This window comes from Rhincodon typus, chromosome 2 (assembly GCF_021869965.1).
Source record: "Rhincodon typus isolate 14 chromosome 2, sRhiTyp1.1, whole genome shotgun sequence".
In the NCBI taxonomy this organism is placed as follows: domain Eukaryota; kingdom Metazoa; phylum Chordata; class Chondrichthyes; order Orectolobiformes; family Rhincodontidae; genus Rhincodon; species Rhincodon typus.
This window is the reverse complement of record NC_063333.1, coordinates 297,961-312,949: the sequence shown is the minus strand read 5'-3', so window position 1 is coordinate 312,949 and position 14,989 is coordinate 297,961. Positions and strand designations below refer to the sequence as shown.

Here is a 14,989-nt window from a genome sequence, read left to right as displayed (position 1 = left end):
AGGGTCTAGACCCGAAACGTCAGCCTTCCTGCTCCTCTGATGCTGCTTGGCCTGCTGTGTTCATCCAGCTCCACACCTTGTTATCTCAGATTCTCCAGTATCTGCAGTTCCTACTATCTCAGAGAGTGAAGGGACCAGCTAACATCCTGGAGAAATGGAGACTCACCTCGTTTGATGATTTGGGTTTAATACTTCTTTGTATAAAAAATTCCTAAGGAGAGGAAAGAAACAGAACATTAAAGGCAGTAAGGAGTGAAGTGGGTATGTTGAGGAGAGGTTGGGTGTTGGGCTGGGGGTAGTTGTACTTGTGGGGAGACTGTAGCCTGGGTTTGGGGTCAGTAACGCCCAAGGCCTGACTGCAATGTTACAATCTGTCAGCAACAACACTGCCTTTGCTGAGACTTGCTTTCCACCTGACCATTTCTGCACTTGCTGACTAATCCTAATTCAGCAACACCTCACAAAGTGAGTCAGCAAAACGGCCATCATTGATCTCATCCCTACACACAAATCTCAAACAGAAGCAAAATACCGAAGATTCTGCAAACCGAAATAAAATCATCGATTCAGAGAATCCCTGCAGTGCAGGTACAGGCCATTTGGCCCATCAGATCTGCACCAAGTCTCGGAGGAGCACCCCACCCTATCCCTATAATGCACAGTGACCATAGTTAACCCATCTAGCATGCAAGCTGCAGGGCAATTTAGTATGGCCAGTCCACCTAGCCTGCAGAGGGACAGGGACACATCTGCTCCCTCACTGTGAGGGCCTGGGACAGGGATATTTTGGATGGTGAAGTAAGGTTTGCACTGAGGAGATGGGGACATCTGCTTCCCATAGTGGCAGCAGAAGGAGCGCCGCACGGCGCTCCCAGTGATGTGTTTCCCAAGTCTTTGCTGCCAATTATATCACCAGCGTGAACACTCAGATCACGCCAATCAAGGCCCTTCCTCAATATCAACTGCACTGTCAGCAGGGGGCCCAGCACAGAAAACACTCACCGCTTTCAGAGGCACTGGCAACTCCTCTGGCCTGTGGAATCGCTTTGGACTGTTTCTGCTGTCGGGGCTTCCTGGAGCCACAACCGGTCTACCCCTGGACAATGGCTGAATGACTCCAGGCTTGGTCTGTACATCAGCAAAGACATGGGGAGTGGGGAGGAGGAGGCCAGAGACAGCAGGGCAGAGAGAGATGTGGGAGGCAGGGGGATGAAACAGAGTGAATACAAGTGTGAGAAACAGAGACTGCAAATACAAGTCAGAAAAAGCTAGTGCTGTGCCATTATTTAAGAAAGACTGCAAGGAAAGGCTAGGCATCCACAGAGGGATGAGCCTGATGTCAGTGGTGGGTAAGTTGTTGAAGAGAATTCTGAGAGACAGGATCTACACACATTTAGACTGATTAGGGATGGTCAGCTTGGCTTTGTACGTGGGAAATCATGTTTCACAAACTTGATTGAGATTGTTGAAGAGGTGACCAAGAAGATAGATGAAGGCAGAGCGGTAGATGTTATCCACGTGGACTTCAGCAAGGCCTTCAACAAGGTTCCTCGTAGTAGACTGGTTAGTAAGGTTTGATCACATGGGATCCAGGGAGAGCTAGCCAATTGGATACAAAATTAGCTTGTCAGCAGGAGACAGAGGGTGGTGGTAGGGGCCTGTGACCAGCAGTGTGCCACAAGGATCAGTGCTGGGTCCACTGCTGTTTGACATTTAGATTTACATGAGAACAGAAGAGGCATGGTTAGTAAGTTTGCAGATGACACCAAAATTGGCAGTACAGTGGGCAGTGAAGGAGGTTACATAAGAGTACAACCGGACCTTGATCAGATGGGCCAATGGGTCAAGGAATAGCTGCGATATATTTTCCCTGGAGCGTTATATGTTGAGGGGTGACCTTATAGAGGTTTATAAAATCAGCAGGGGCAGGATAAGGTGAGTAGCCAAGGTCTTTCCCCCAGGATAAGAGAATTCAAAACTAGAGGGCGTGGGTTTAAGGTGAGAGGGGAAAGATTTAAAAAGGGATGTGAAGGGCAACTTTTTCACACAGAGGATGGAATATGCTGCCAGAGGCAATGATAGAGTGAGTGAAATTGCAACATTTAAAAGACATTTGGACAGGTACATGTATAGGAAAGATACAGAAGGACATGGGCCAAACACAGGCAATGGGACTGGTTCAGTTTAGGAAACCGGTCAGCCCAGAAGAGTTGGGCCGAAGGGTCTGTTTCCGTTCTGTATGATTCTATTGATACTCTTCATATTTTTATAGGTATCTCAGAACACCTTTTAATCCTCACTGCTCCAAGGAAAATAACCTCAGTCTACCCAATCTCTCTTCATAACTCAGATCCTCCAGCCCAGGCAACATGCTGGTCAATGTCCTCTGCACCCCCTAGATGTATAAGCTGCTAGCTTAAACTCAATCACTCAGCCATTTGAATCAGCCAGCTAATGACAACAGGACACCTCATGAGATTAGGATGACCACTGCCCCTTTTCCCACATTTTTTGAAGGTTTGTTGTCATTCTTTCCAAGAACAAAGCTTCCGTCTTTTCCAGACATTGCATTGATCATACAGTACATCTGAATTTGCCTTGTAAACTGCAGAGTTATGCAAAAAATTGCTACATGTAAATGATTTGGATGGGTAGTGAATACATAGAAAATAAATGTTAGAATGTACTCCAGTATCCTACTGTCTGCAAGAACACTGTGGCAATTTTAGAAGCTGTTGGCATAGCTTGTATGTGGCTTAATTCTTTGTTTTCAAAATAAGGCACCTTATTTATATTCTGTGAATAAACTTAATTTTGTCATGTTCCCCTCCTTTTTTGAAGGAGTTAGAACCTGGACATCCCAGTGATCTGCATCACGCTTTAGTGCAAGGATTTTTAAGCAATTTGTACTGGGTAAGTGCTCTGCAGTGAAATATGTAAAGTGCTGGAGAAACTCAGCAGATCTGGCAATGTCTGTGCAGACAGAAACAGTTAGTCAACGTTGAGTTGAACATGAATCCTTGAAACTGAAGGACACTGTTTATGCTGTAAAATGGATGGGGTTGGAAAGGAAGAGGAACAGTTTCATCTGATAAGTGTGTCCAGAGCAAAAGCCAAGGGAGTGGTAAAGGAGACGAGTATGGGAGTTACGGGCAGATACTAAGAGCAGAAAATAGGTCACCTCTACTGAGAGCGTCATGGAGGAAGGTACTTTGTGGAGCCAATGTTGAGTTCTGGACAGATAGGAGGGGTAAAGGTGCATAATTCCTTGAAAGTGGAGTCACAGGAGAAGACATTTGCCACATTGAGTACAGGAGTTGGGACATCATGTTGCATGTATACAGGACATTGGTGAGGCCAATTTTAGAATACTTCGTTCAATTCTGGTCTCTCTGCTGTAGCAAAGATATTGTTAAGATTGAGAGGGTTCAGAAAAGATATACAAGGATGCCAGGACAGGAGGGTTTGAGCTATAGGGAGAGGCTAATAGACTGGGGCTTTTTTCCCCTGGAACATTGGAGGCTGAGGGGTGACCTTGAAGAGGTTTATAAAATCATGAGGGGCATGGATAGGGTAAATAGCCAAGTTCTTTTTCCCAGGGAGGGCGAGTCCAAAACCAGAGGCCTAGGTTTAAGGTGAGGGGAAAGATGTAAAAAGGAACTGATGGGTAACTACTTCATGCAGAGGGTGGTGTGTGTATGGAACAAGCTGCCAGAGGAAGTGGAGGAGGTGGGTACAATTACAACATTTAAATGACATCTGGATGGATATATGAATGGGAAGGGTTGAGGGTAATGGGCCAAATGCTGGCAAATGGGACTAGATTGGGTTGTGATGTCTGGTCAGCACAGATGAATTGGATTGAAGGGTCTGTTTCTGTGCTGTGTGACAGTGATTCTATACTGTGAAAGTTTTGATGCGATCCACACCCCCACCACCAACCTTTCTAAACTTCGTTGAATACAGACCCAAAGTCCTCAACTGCTCCTCCTACAACATCCCAAATGAACATAATAAACACCTCGAGGAGCAGGAAAGCTGACGTTTCAGGTCTGGACCCTTCTTCAGAAATGAAGAAGGGTCCAGACTCGAAACATCAGCTTTCTTGCTTCTCTGATGCTGCTTGGCCTGCTGTGTTCATCCAGTTCTACACCTTGTCATCTCAGATTCTCTGGCATCGGCAGTTCCTACTATCTCATAATTAACATCTCATTGTGATTTTAGGTGAAAGGGAAGTACTGTACCAAATGGTCATTCTGATCAAGTATCAAGTCACCTACTATTGAACTCAAAAAGTATTACATAAATACAAGCTAAACAAAAAGTCCTAAAACATTCAGTTTTGAGACAAAACTTTATGTTGAGCTACAAACTGATATCAGGTCAAGTAGCCAAAGTTTTGGTCAAACAGTAACTTTTATTGAGTGACCTAGGAAAGATGGGCAGAGTGTTTGAGGAAGGGAATTGAAGGCCTGCTAAGGGAGCTGGAGCAATGCATACTAGGCAACGCTGAAGGGGCTTTCATTAGAGGAATGGAGATAACTTTAGATTGGTCAGCTGGAGGAAAATCGGCAGATGGCAGTTACTGTTGTGGCAGTTTTGAAAATGTGGATGGAAATTTTGGAAAGCTGTTTACATGTAAGGCAGTCAAGGGCATACAGCGTAAATGATGGGATAAGTGGAACTTGATGTAACTACGTTTATGCAGAGTATTTTTTTGAACAACAAATTAATGAGGAACGGCTGAAGATGGTTTGGAATAGTGAAGTCGAGGTAATTTTAAAAAAATTCATTCACAGGATGAGGGCATCGCTGACCAGGCTACATTTATTGCCCATCCCTAATTGCCCAGAGGGCAGGTCAGAGTCAACCACATTGCTGTGGATCTGGAGTCACATGTAGGCCAGACCAGGTAAGGATAGCAGTTTCCTTCCCTAAAGGTCATTAGTGACCCAGATGGATTTTTTTCAGGAAGTTACCAAAAAGATTGATATCTACCACTCTGTCCTCATCATCTATGTTGACGTTAGTGAAGCCGTTGTCAAGGTTTCTCATGGTCGACTAATCAGTAAAGTTAGATCACATGGGATTCAGAGAGAGCTTGTCATTTACATGCAAAATTGGTTTACATTAGGAGACAGAGGATGGTGGTGGTGGTGGTGGAAGGTTGTTTTTCAGAGTTGAGGCATGTGATCAGCAGTATTCCGTGGGGATCAGTGCTGGGTTCACTTTTGTCATTTATATAAACGATTTATATGAGATTTCAAGGAGAATGGTTAATAAGTTTGTGGTGACAACAACATTGGTGGTACAGTTGACAGTGAGGAAAGTTATCTAAGGGAGTGTGATAGACACTAGTTACAGGGAAGTGGTCACGCCAGAGGTTCAAACAGGTAGATGAGTGACCGCTAGGAGAAGCAGGCAGGTAATGCAGGAGTCTCTTGTGGCTATTCCCCTCTCTAACAGGTATTCCGTTTTGGATACTGTTGCGGTGATTAGCCTCTCAAGGGAGTATTACAAGGAGTGCCAGGCCTGTGGCACCACAACTGGCTTTGCTGTAGAGCAGAGTCAGTGAGTGATAGTGGTCGGAGACTCGCTACTTAAGGACACAGACAGGTGTTTCTGTGGCCACATCTGAGACTCCAGGATGGTGCGTTGCCTCCCTGGTGCCAGGGTCAAGGATGTCTCTAAGCAGTTGCACGAAATTCTTAAGGGGGTGGGTGAGCAGTCAGAGGTCACGGTTCACTTTGGTACCAACATTATAGGTAGAACGAAGGATGAGGTCCTGCGGAGTGAGTACAGGGAGTTAGGGAAGAGGCTGAAAAGCAGGATCTCGGGGGTAGTAATCTCTGGGTTACTACCAGTGCCACGTGCCAGTGAGGCAAGGGATAGAAAGACAGTACAGACGATTGCGTGGCTAAGGAACTGGTGCAGGGAGAAGAGTTTCAGATTCTTGGATCATTTGGACCTTTACTTGGGGAGGGGTGGGGTGACCTGCATCTAAACCAGAGGGGAACCAATATCCTCACAGGGAGGTTCACTAGAGATGCTCGGGAGGATCTAAACTAGAGTGGCAGGGGGCTGGGAATCAGAGCAGCAGGTCAACAAGTGAAGGGATTGCGGGAACAGTAGATGTTAGGACCAGTAAATCAGACAGAAAGGACAGGCAGGGACAGGTAAATGAACACAACAGTACTAATGGGCTGAAGAGTGCTTAATTCAATGCAAGGAGTATTAAAGGTAAGGCACATGAGCTTAGAGCCAGGATCAGTACATGGGACTATGATGTTGTGGCTATTACAGAGACTTGGTTGAGAGAAGGTCAGGACTGGCTGCTCAACGTTCCAGGGTTTTGTTGTTTTAGATGATAGAGAGGAAAGTAAAAGAGGTGGAGGAGTTGGATGAGGAATCAGAGAGAATGTTACATCTGCACTCAGAGAGGAAGCACTGGAGGACTCATCCACTGAGGCAACATAGATAGAGCTCAAAAATAAGATGGGTGTAATCACTCCGATTGGACTATACTATAGGCCTCCCAACAGCCACCGAGAGATTGAGGAACAAATATGAAGGCAGCTTATGGAAAGGTGCACTCAAAACACAGTGGGTAACTGTAACTTCCCCAATATTGACTGGAACTCCCTTCAAGCAAGAGGCTTAGACGGGGAGGAATTTGTTAAGTGCATCCAGGAGGGTTTCTTGAGACAGTATGTGGTAGTCCAAATATAGGAGGCGCCATACTGGACCTTGTGTTGGATATACTTTGTGGGATGGTTTTCTTGACCAATATGTGGAGGAAACAACTAGACAGCAGGCCATCTGACATTGGGTACTGTGTAATGAGAAGGGAATCATTGCCAATCTCACTGTCCGAGACCCCCTTGGGGAAGAGCAACCATAACATGATAAAAAAAATTCTATCAAGATCAAGAGTGAGGATGTTGATTCGGAGACTAGGATGCTGAACCTTAATAAAGGGAACTGTGAGGATATGAGGCATGATATTGGCCTTGATAGATTGGGGAGAGTTACCTAAAGGGATAACAGTGGAAGGCAATGGCAAACATTCAAGCAACGCATAGGGGAACTGCAACAACTGTTTATTCCTGTCTGTCGCAAAAACAAAATGGGTAAGAGGGTCCATCCATGGCTTACAAAGGAAATAAGAGATAGTATCAAATTCAAGGAAGAAGCACACAGACTGGCCAAGAAAAATAATAAATCTCAGGATTGGGAACAGTCTAGAATTCAGCAAAGAAGGACCAAGGGATTGATTAAGAAGGGAAAAACAGTGCAAGAAATTAAGCTTGCAGGGAACATAAAGACTTATGCTAAGAGTTTCTACAGGTACATAAAGAGAAAGAGATTGGTAAAGACAAATATAAGTCCCCTACAGACTGAAATGGGGGAATGTATAGTACAGCACACAGAAATGGCTGAGCAACTGAATACATACTTAGATTCCGTCCTCACAAAAGAGGGCACAAATCAGATATCAGAATTGTTGGAGGATGCAAGATTTAGTGAGAGGGAAGAACTGAGGGAGATCAATATTAATAGAGAAATGGTGCTGGGAAAATTGTTGGGATTGAGGCCAATAAATCCCCAGGGTCTGATAACCTACATCCCAGAGTACTTAAGGAAGTAACTTTAGAAATAGTGGATGCATTGATGGTCATCTTCCAGGATTCTCTAGCCTCTGGAACAGTCTCTGCAGATTGGAGGGTGGCTAATGTCACTCCAATATTCAAAAAGGGAGGTGGAGAGAAAACAGGGAATTATAGACCAGTGAGCCTAACATCGATAATGGGGAAAATTCTCAAATCCATTATCAAGGATTTTATATCAGAGTATTTAGAAAACAGTAGCAGGATCAGACAGAGTCAGCGTGGATTTATGAAGGGGAAATCATGCTTGACAAATCTGTTGGAATTCTATGAAGATGTATTGAGTAGAGTTGACAAGGGGGAGCCAGTCGATGTAGTATATATGGACCTTCAGAAAAGGTTTGACAAAATCCCACATAAGAGATTAATGTGCAAGATTAAAGCACATGGGACTGGAGGAAGTGTATTGGATGGATAGGAAACTGGTTGGCAGAGAGGAAACACAGGGTAGGAATTAATGGGTCCTTTCCAAATTGGCAGGCAGTAACTATTGGGGTGCCACAGGGATCGGAGCTGGGACCCCGGGCTATTCACAATATATATGTTAATGATTTGGATGAGGGAACAAAATGTAACATCTCAAAGTTTTCAGATGATACCAAGTTGGGTGGGAGGGTGAAGTGTGATGAGGATGCAGAGATCCTTCAGCATGGTCTCGACAGGTTGGGTAATTGGGCAAATCATTAGCAGATGCAGCATAATGTAGATAAATGTGAGGTTATTCACTTCGGAAGCAAAAACAAGGCAGCAGATTACTACCTGAATGGCTGTAAATTGGGAGAGGGGAGTATGCAGTGGGACCTGGGTGGCCTGCACCTGACTCTAGACACACAGCTTTGTAATGGACTTTAAAGTGCCCTGGCTCTCTGGGCACTTATGGACGGACAATAAATACTGGTCTACCCAGTGATACTCATTCCTGAATGAATAAAAATAAACAGAATTGTTTATAAATGCTCGGCTGCCTATATATAATTAACAGGAGTCACTTGTGCCTAAAAGCTAACAACAGTACCTGAAGAATGTGATTGCACTGGAGGGGGCACAGAGGAGGTTTATCAGGATGTTACCTGGGATAGAGCATTTCAGCGATGAAGACTGACTTTCAATTAGCATAATCTAACTCTACCAGAGAGACAGGATGCCTGTCATTGTCAGGAAAGACACTAATCTTTACAGGGTCACTGACAATACAGAATCTGAATACAGGGGGAGATGGGGCACGTTGCCCTCATGTCTGGTCTTACAATTTTTAAGACAAATGCAATAATGCCAAATTGCAACTAATCACAACAATTTACACTGCAGGAGAAAGGGTCTGCTTTGTTAATACGTTGATCATGATTTGTTGAGGCATTGGAATGGAGAGAGCTCCCCTAGTTTCCAAATACTGAAAACAAGGCTCAAAGTTTTCAACGTTCTCTGCACAGACTAGATATACTGAGGTGGTTTTCCTTAGAGCAGTGAAGGCTGAGGAGGGATCTAATTGATGTGTGCAAAGTGATGAGAAACACAAATAGGGAGAAACCTCAATACAGGGATCAACAATCAGATATGCAAAGTAAAGAGCAGGAGGTTTCGAGGGGATTTAATGGCTCTTTGTTATACCCAGAGGGTGGTGGGAATCTGGAACTCACTTGTCCGAAAGGGTGGAAGAAGCGGAAACCCTCACATCATTCAAGAGGGCAGCATGGTGACTCAGTGTTTAGCACTGCTGCCTCACAGCGCCAGGGACCCGGGTTCGATTCCAGCCTCAGGCCACTGTGTGGAGTTTGCATTCTCCCCGTGTCTGCATCGGTTTCCTTCAGGTGCTCTGGTTTCTTCCCACAGTCCAAAGGTATGTAAATTAAGTGGATTGGCCGTGCTAAATTGCCCATAACGTCTAGGGTGGGAAATACAGGGATGGTGCAAGGGGTGGGTCCAGGTGGGATGCACCTCGGAGGGTCAGTGTGGAATCGATGGGCCAAATGGCCTGCTTCCACACCGTAGGGATTCTATGAAGATGTTTAGATTAATACCTGAAATACCACAGCATTCAAGGCTAAGGGCCAAGTACTGGAAAATGGGATTAGAGTAGACAAATGTTTGATGACTGGCATGGGCAGCATGGACCCGAGGGTCTCCCTCCATGTTGGACGATCTATAACACTGTGTGCTCTATCCCGGACACTGCACGCACTCCACTGCGCCAGATCTTTACATGAGATGCAACGTGGTCTGTTTCATCTCCTTTTAATCAATTATCTTAAGAATTGTCTCAGTAAATATTATGTGGGGACTCACCTGAGAGGTAGGAGAGCTGCAGACCTCCCGTGTGCCACTGTTACTGAGAACAGGAGAATCACTTGAATTGTCCTGGAAAAACACAGCAAAAGATACAAATTCATCAAAACCTCCAACAAGCAAGCATTCCAACACACAGTCACAGCCACTGCCTTTCTCCACACGCCCCACCCCCCAACAAACTCTTGCCCCGTCCCCATCTCGCGCGCACACACTCGTGCCCTCTCTCTCTCACACGCACACTGGACCCAAAACGTTAACTCTGGTTTAACAGTCCAGGAAAAAACAGAGACCCAGGTAGTGTTCTGGGGACTCAGGTTCGAATCCTGCCACAGCAGATAGTGGAATTTGAATTCAATAAAATATCTGGAATTAAGAATCAAATGATGACCGTGAATCCATTGTCGATTGTTGGAAAAACCCATCTGGGTCACTAATGTCCTTTAGGGAAGGAAACTGCCATCCTTACCTGGTCCGGCCTACATGTGACTCCAGACCCACAGCAATGTGGTTGACTCTTAACTGCCCTCTGGGCAATTAGGGATGGGCAATAAATGCTACCATGCCAGCGATGTCCTCATCCCGTAAATGAATAAAGAAAAAAAAGTTCACTATCACATAGCCTGATACGTGACACGATCTGGAAATTGAGTGTATTTTTTTATCTATTCATTTGTGAGATGTGGGCATCGCTAGCTGGGCCCAGCATTTCTTGGCCATCCCTAGTTGCCTCTTGAGAAGGTGGTGGTGAGCTGCCTTCTTGAACCGCTGCAGTCTATGTGCTGTGGGTTGACCCACAAAGCCCTGAGGGAAGGAATTCCAGGATTTTGACCCAGCAACAGTGAAGGAACAGCGATATATTTCCAAGTCAGGATGGTGGGTGACTTGGAGGAGAACTTGGGGGTGGTGGTGTTCCTTTATGTCTGATGCCCTTGTTCTTCTAGATGGAATTGGTCGTGGGTTTGGAAGTGCTGTCTGAGGATCTTTGGTGAATTTCTGCACTGCATCTTGTAGATCGTACACACTGCTGCTACTGAGCATCGGTGGTGGAGGGAGTGGATGTTTGTGGATGTGGTGCCAATCAAGCGGCTGCTTTGTCCTGGATGGTGTCAAGCTTCTTGAGTGTTGTGGGGGCAGCTCTCATCCAGGCAAGTGGGGAGTATTCCATCACACTCCTGACTAGTGCCTTGTAGATGGTGGGACAGGCTTTGAGGAGTCAGGAGGTGAGTTACTCGCTGCAGGATTCCCAGCTTCTGGCCTGCTCTTGTAGCTACTGTGTTAGTGAGTCCAGTTGAGTTTCTGGTCAATGGTAACCCCCAGGATGTTGATAGTGGGGGATTCAGTGATGGTAACACCATTGAATGTCAAGGGGTGGTGGTTATTGGTCTCTTATTGGTGATGGTCATAGCCTGGCATTTGTGTGGCGTGAATGTCACTTTCTACTTGTCAGCCCAAGCCTGGATATTGTCCAGATCTTGTTGCATTTGAACACTGCCTGCTTCAGTATCTGAGGAGTCACGAATGGTGCTGAACATTGTGCAATCATCGGCGAACATCCCCACTTCTGACCTTATGATGGAGGGAAGGTCATTGATGAAGCAGCTGAAGATGGTTGGGCCAAGGGCATTACCTTGAGGAACTCCTGCAGAGATGTCCTGGAGTGGAGATGATTGACCTCCCACACCACGGCCATCTTCCTATAGGTGAAGCATTTCCCATGGATCCGAGTGATTCTTAGGTGTGTGTAAATATATCAAGCCTGCCATAACTCCATCAACTGCTCCAGGTGTCGGCATGTTCCACACGGTGTTAAGGGATGCTTCCTAAATTTTTCACTAAATGTGTCAGTGACTACCACATGTCATGATTCTTGTTCTGGACTCACCCACCAGTGGAAACTGTCAATCACCAACCTATCAAACTTTGATATCCTTTTCTAAAACTCTGCAATCTGCAAACCTTAGTCACCTTCTATATTTGCACCCTCTCAGGAATTAGCAACTTGCTCAATCTTTTCTGCACTCGCTCAATTTTCAATATCCTTCTTATACTGTGGATTCCAGAACTATCAACAGTTTTCGGAGTATGTTCATTAACTCATTGTTTCTGTCTTTTAATACTTTAGATGTAGACTCCATGTTCTGATTATATCACGTGATTAATTACTCAGACTCATCTACCTGCATTCCGGGATCTCATTGCACGTCTAACTGAGGTAAATCACTGTCCAAAGAAAACTGGCTCCTTATCTCTCGTACTAGAAACGAAATACCTGGCAGATAACTATGTAAGATGGAATTTATTATTCATGGCCAATTCTGCAAGCTTCTGGGTGGGGTTACAGGTGAGGTGGAGTGTCTGTTCTATGACCAAGGCGGCGGTGGTGGATGATGTAGTGATGGTCACTCACTCACTCAGTGCCTGGGACAAATGGTTGGTGTCTACTCTTAGAGGGTAAGGGGTCGGGACAAGGGGCTGCTGTCTGTCCAAGATGGGGAGGGGACAGGGACAGGGACAGGGTGAGGAGCAAGGAACTGCAGTTCTGTCATGCTGCCCTAGACAAAGAATTTAAAATGTGGCCCCTTACATTGATGAGCTTGGTGCAATGCAGAATGTTAGAGCACAAACCCACACCCAGCCATTCTCCAATCATGCACACATACAGCCTTTCCCCCACACAGACACACAACACTTATATATAAACACCTCCATGCCCCCACCCATCGTCAGCCCCTCTCGCGCCCCCACCCACCGTCAGCCACTCTTGCGCGCCCACACTCTCAGATCAATGTACCCACCGTCTCTTTCACACAAACACACTCTTTCTCACACACCCACACATCTATACAAACCTACCCCCGTACACTGCCAACCAACCCCATACAAACAAGAGAAGAGGCAGGTGGATAAACCAAAGTCAAAGTCAATCTCTCTCCCTCCTAATGCTCCTTGCTGCAGCAGGTTAGTGAATCAGGGCAGCCACAAGAACAAAGCCACAACACATGCACAGTGCAATCTTGCTGAGGACACAGGTGAGTGGGCACATGTTGACACCATGCCATGCGCAGGTGGGTGCTTGCCTGGACGCTGCAGCTCGTGTTGCCCCTTGTGCCCTGTGGAGATGCTCCTGCTGCTGGGAGGTCCCTGGCTTTCTCCCGGCCCTTCCTATTTGCCACCACAAACGGGTTCTGGTGGAAGGGAATGGGCTGAAGCTCAATCAAAACCTCCTGCTCCTGGCTGCTGGGTACCTGCTGACTGGGTTCAGGCAGCAGCATGTGCCCACTGCTCTTTTCCATCACTAGGTGCCCATGGTTGGGTTCTGTAGCTTGCTGCTTATTACCGAGAGGCCCCAGGTCGCTGGAAGGCCCACTCAAAGGCACAGCCACCGATCTCCAACAGGAGACCACTTCCTGCTCCGGTGGCTGATTGCACTGAACCTCCATCGCTGCCAATTCAGTAAACCCCTTCACCAGGGGAAATGTCAGAAAAACAGACAAAGACAGAAAGAAAGAAGGGATTCAGATGACTGGAAGCAAGAGAGAGAAAGAGAAAGAGATCAATCGAGCTTATTCAGAATTCAATTACTATGAGCTGTCAATCACTGCAGGCAATGTGCTTAATTCCCTCAAGGTTAAAGGGCATAGGCTGCTATGGCACTGGGCAGAACAAGCTGTAATGCTCAAGGCACCATTCGTGACTCAGAACAACAGATGCAGTTTAATTTAGAAACTGTGAGGTGTTGCATTTTGGTAAGACAAACCAGAGCAGGACTAATACACTTAACAGTAGGGTCCTGGGGAATGTTGCCAAACATTGAGACCTTGGAGTGCCGGGATGGTGACAGTGTTTTGTGAATGGAGGGGTGTCCTACTTCACAGGCAGGCACTGGTTACCACGAGCCTTGATCGAGCAGACTAACAGGTGGTGCCTGTTTTAGCCGCGGGAAGGAGCAGCATTGCTCTGTCAGTCTATCTATATGTGGATCACTTCAGAATTGTACAGTCCCACTTTCCCAGCCTCAGCCCACAGCTTTGAATGTTATCATTTCAGTGGCTCATCCAAGTACTTTATAAAGATGAGGTTTCCCCTCTCATCCTTCAGCTTGTCACCTTAAAATGCTGGCCCTTGTTCTCACCGCATTGACAAAGGGAACAGCTGCTTCCTATTCAGCCCGATTGTGCCCCTCATAACCTCATGTGCCTCATTCAGGTTTCCTCTCAGCCTTCTCTGCTTTCGCCTCGAAGTGCCCCTGCTCCTTGCTGCTGGCCTGGGAGAGGGATTTGCTTCAACACCCAGTCTCAACGTGCAGCCAAGCAATCTCCCTCACAGCTCCCCTGTTTTCCAATGCCCTAAACAAAACCTGGTCCAGATCGGGCCTGACAACAGTAAATACGGAGGGGCAGGGCAATAGTGGAGAGAGAAAGCGAGGGGGCTAGGGAGGCAGAGGGACAGAACGTGTGTTAGAGTGGAAAGAAAGAGTGCAGTGAAAACTGAGGGAGTGTTAGATAAAGAAAGAATGTTCAAGACTGAAGGAAAACTAGAGGGCATATGTTTAAGGTGAGGGCAAAAAGATATAAAATGGACCTGAGGATTACATTTTCACACAGAGTGCGTGTATGAAATGAGCTGCCAGAGGAAGTGGTGGAGGCTGGTACAATTATAACATTTAAAAGGTATCTGGATGGGTTTATGAATAGGAAGGGTTTAGAGGGATATGGGCCAAATGGGACCAGATTAACTAACTGGTCAGCATGGACGAGTTGGACTGAACAGTTTGTTTCTGTGCTGTGCAGCTCAAAGACTCTACAAGTTGGGTGGGAGGGTGAACGGTGATGAGGATGCAGAGATCCTTCAGCATGATCTGGACAGGTTGGGTGATTGGGCAAATCAATAGCAGATGCAGTATAATGTGTATAAATGGGAGATTATTCACTTTGGAAGCAAAAACAAGAAGGCAGATTGTTACCTGAATGGCTATAAATTGGGAGAGGGGAATGTGCACGTCTGTACCAGGCTGGGACGTTCCGGGGGGGGCTGCG

The 14,989-nt window shown here is 46.1% G+C and overlaps 1 protein-coding gene across 1 annotated transcript in view; it reads right to left on the bottom strand.

Moving 5' to 3' along the window:
* Positions 1 to 13,393, bottom strand: part of LOC109922177 (protein scribble homolog) — an 18,444-nt gene extending 5,051 nt beyond the window's left edge. Inside the window, exons 1-4 of the mRNA XM_048617367.1 lie at positions 13,031 to 13,393; positions 9,951 to 10,022; positions 1,003 to 1,128; positions 167 to 211 (exon numbers count right to left, since the gene is read on the bottom strand). Of these exons, the coding sequence (XP_048473324.1) occupies positions 167 to 211; positions 1,003 to 1,128; positions 9,951 to 10,022; positions 13,031 to 13,393 (606 nt within the window). The remainder of the gene's footprint in view (positions 1 to 166; positions 212 to 1,002; positions 1,129 to 9,950; positions 10,023 to 13,030) is intronic.
* Positions 13,394 to 14,989: the final 1,596 nt, after the last annotated feature.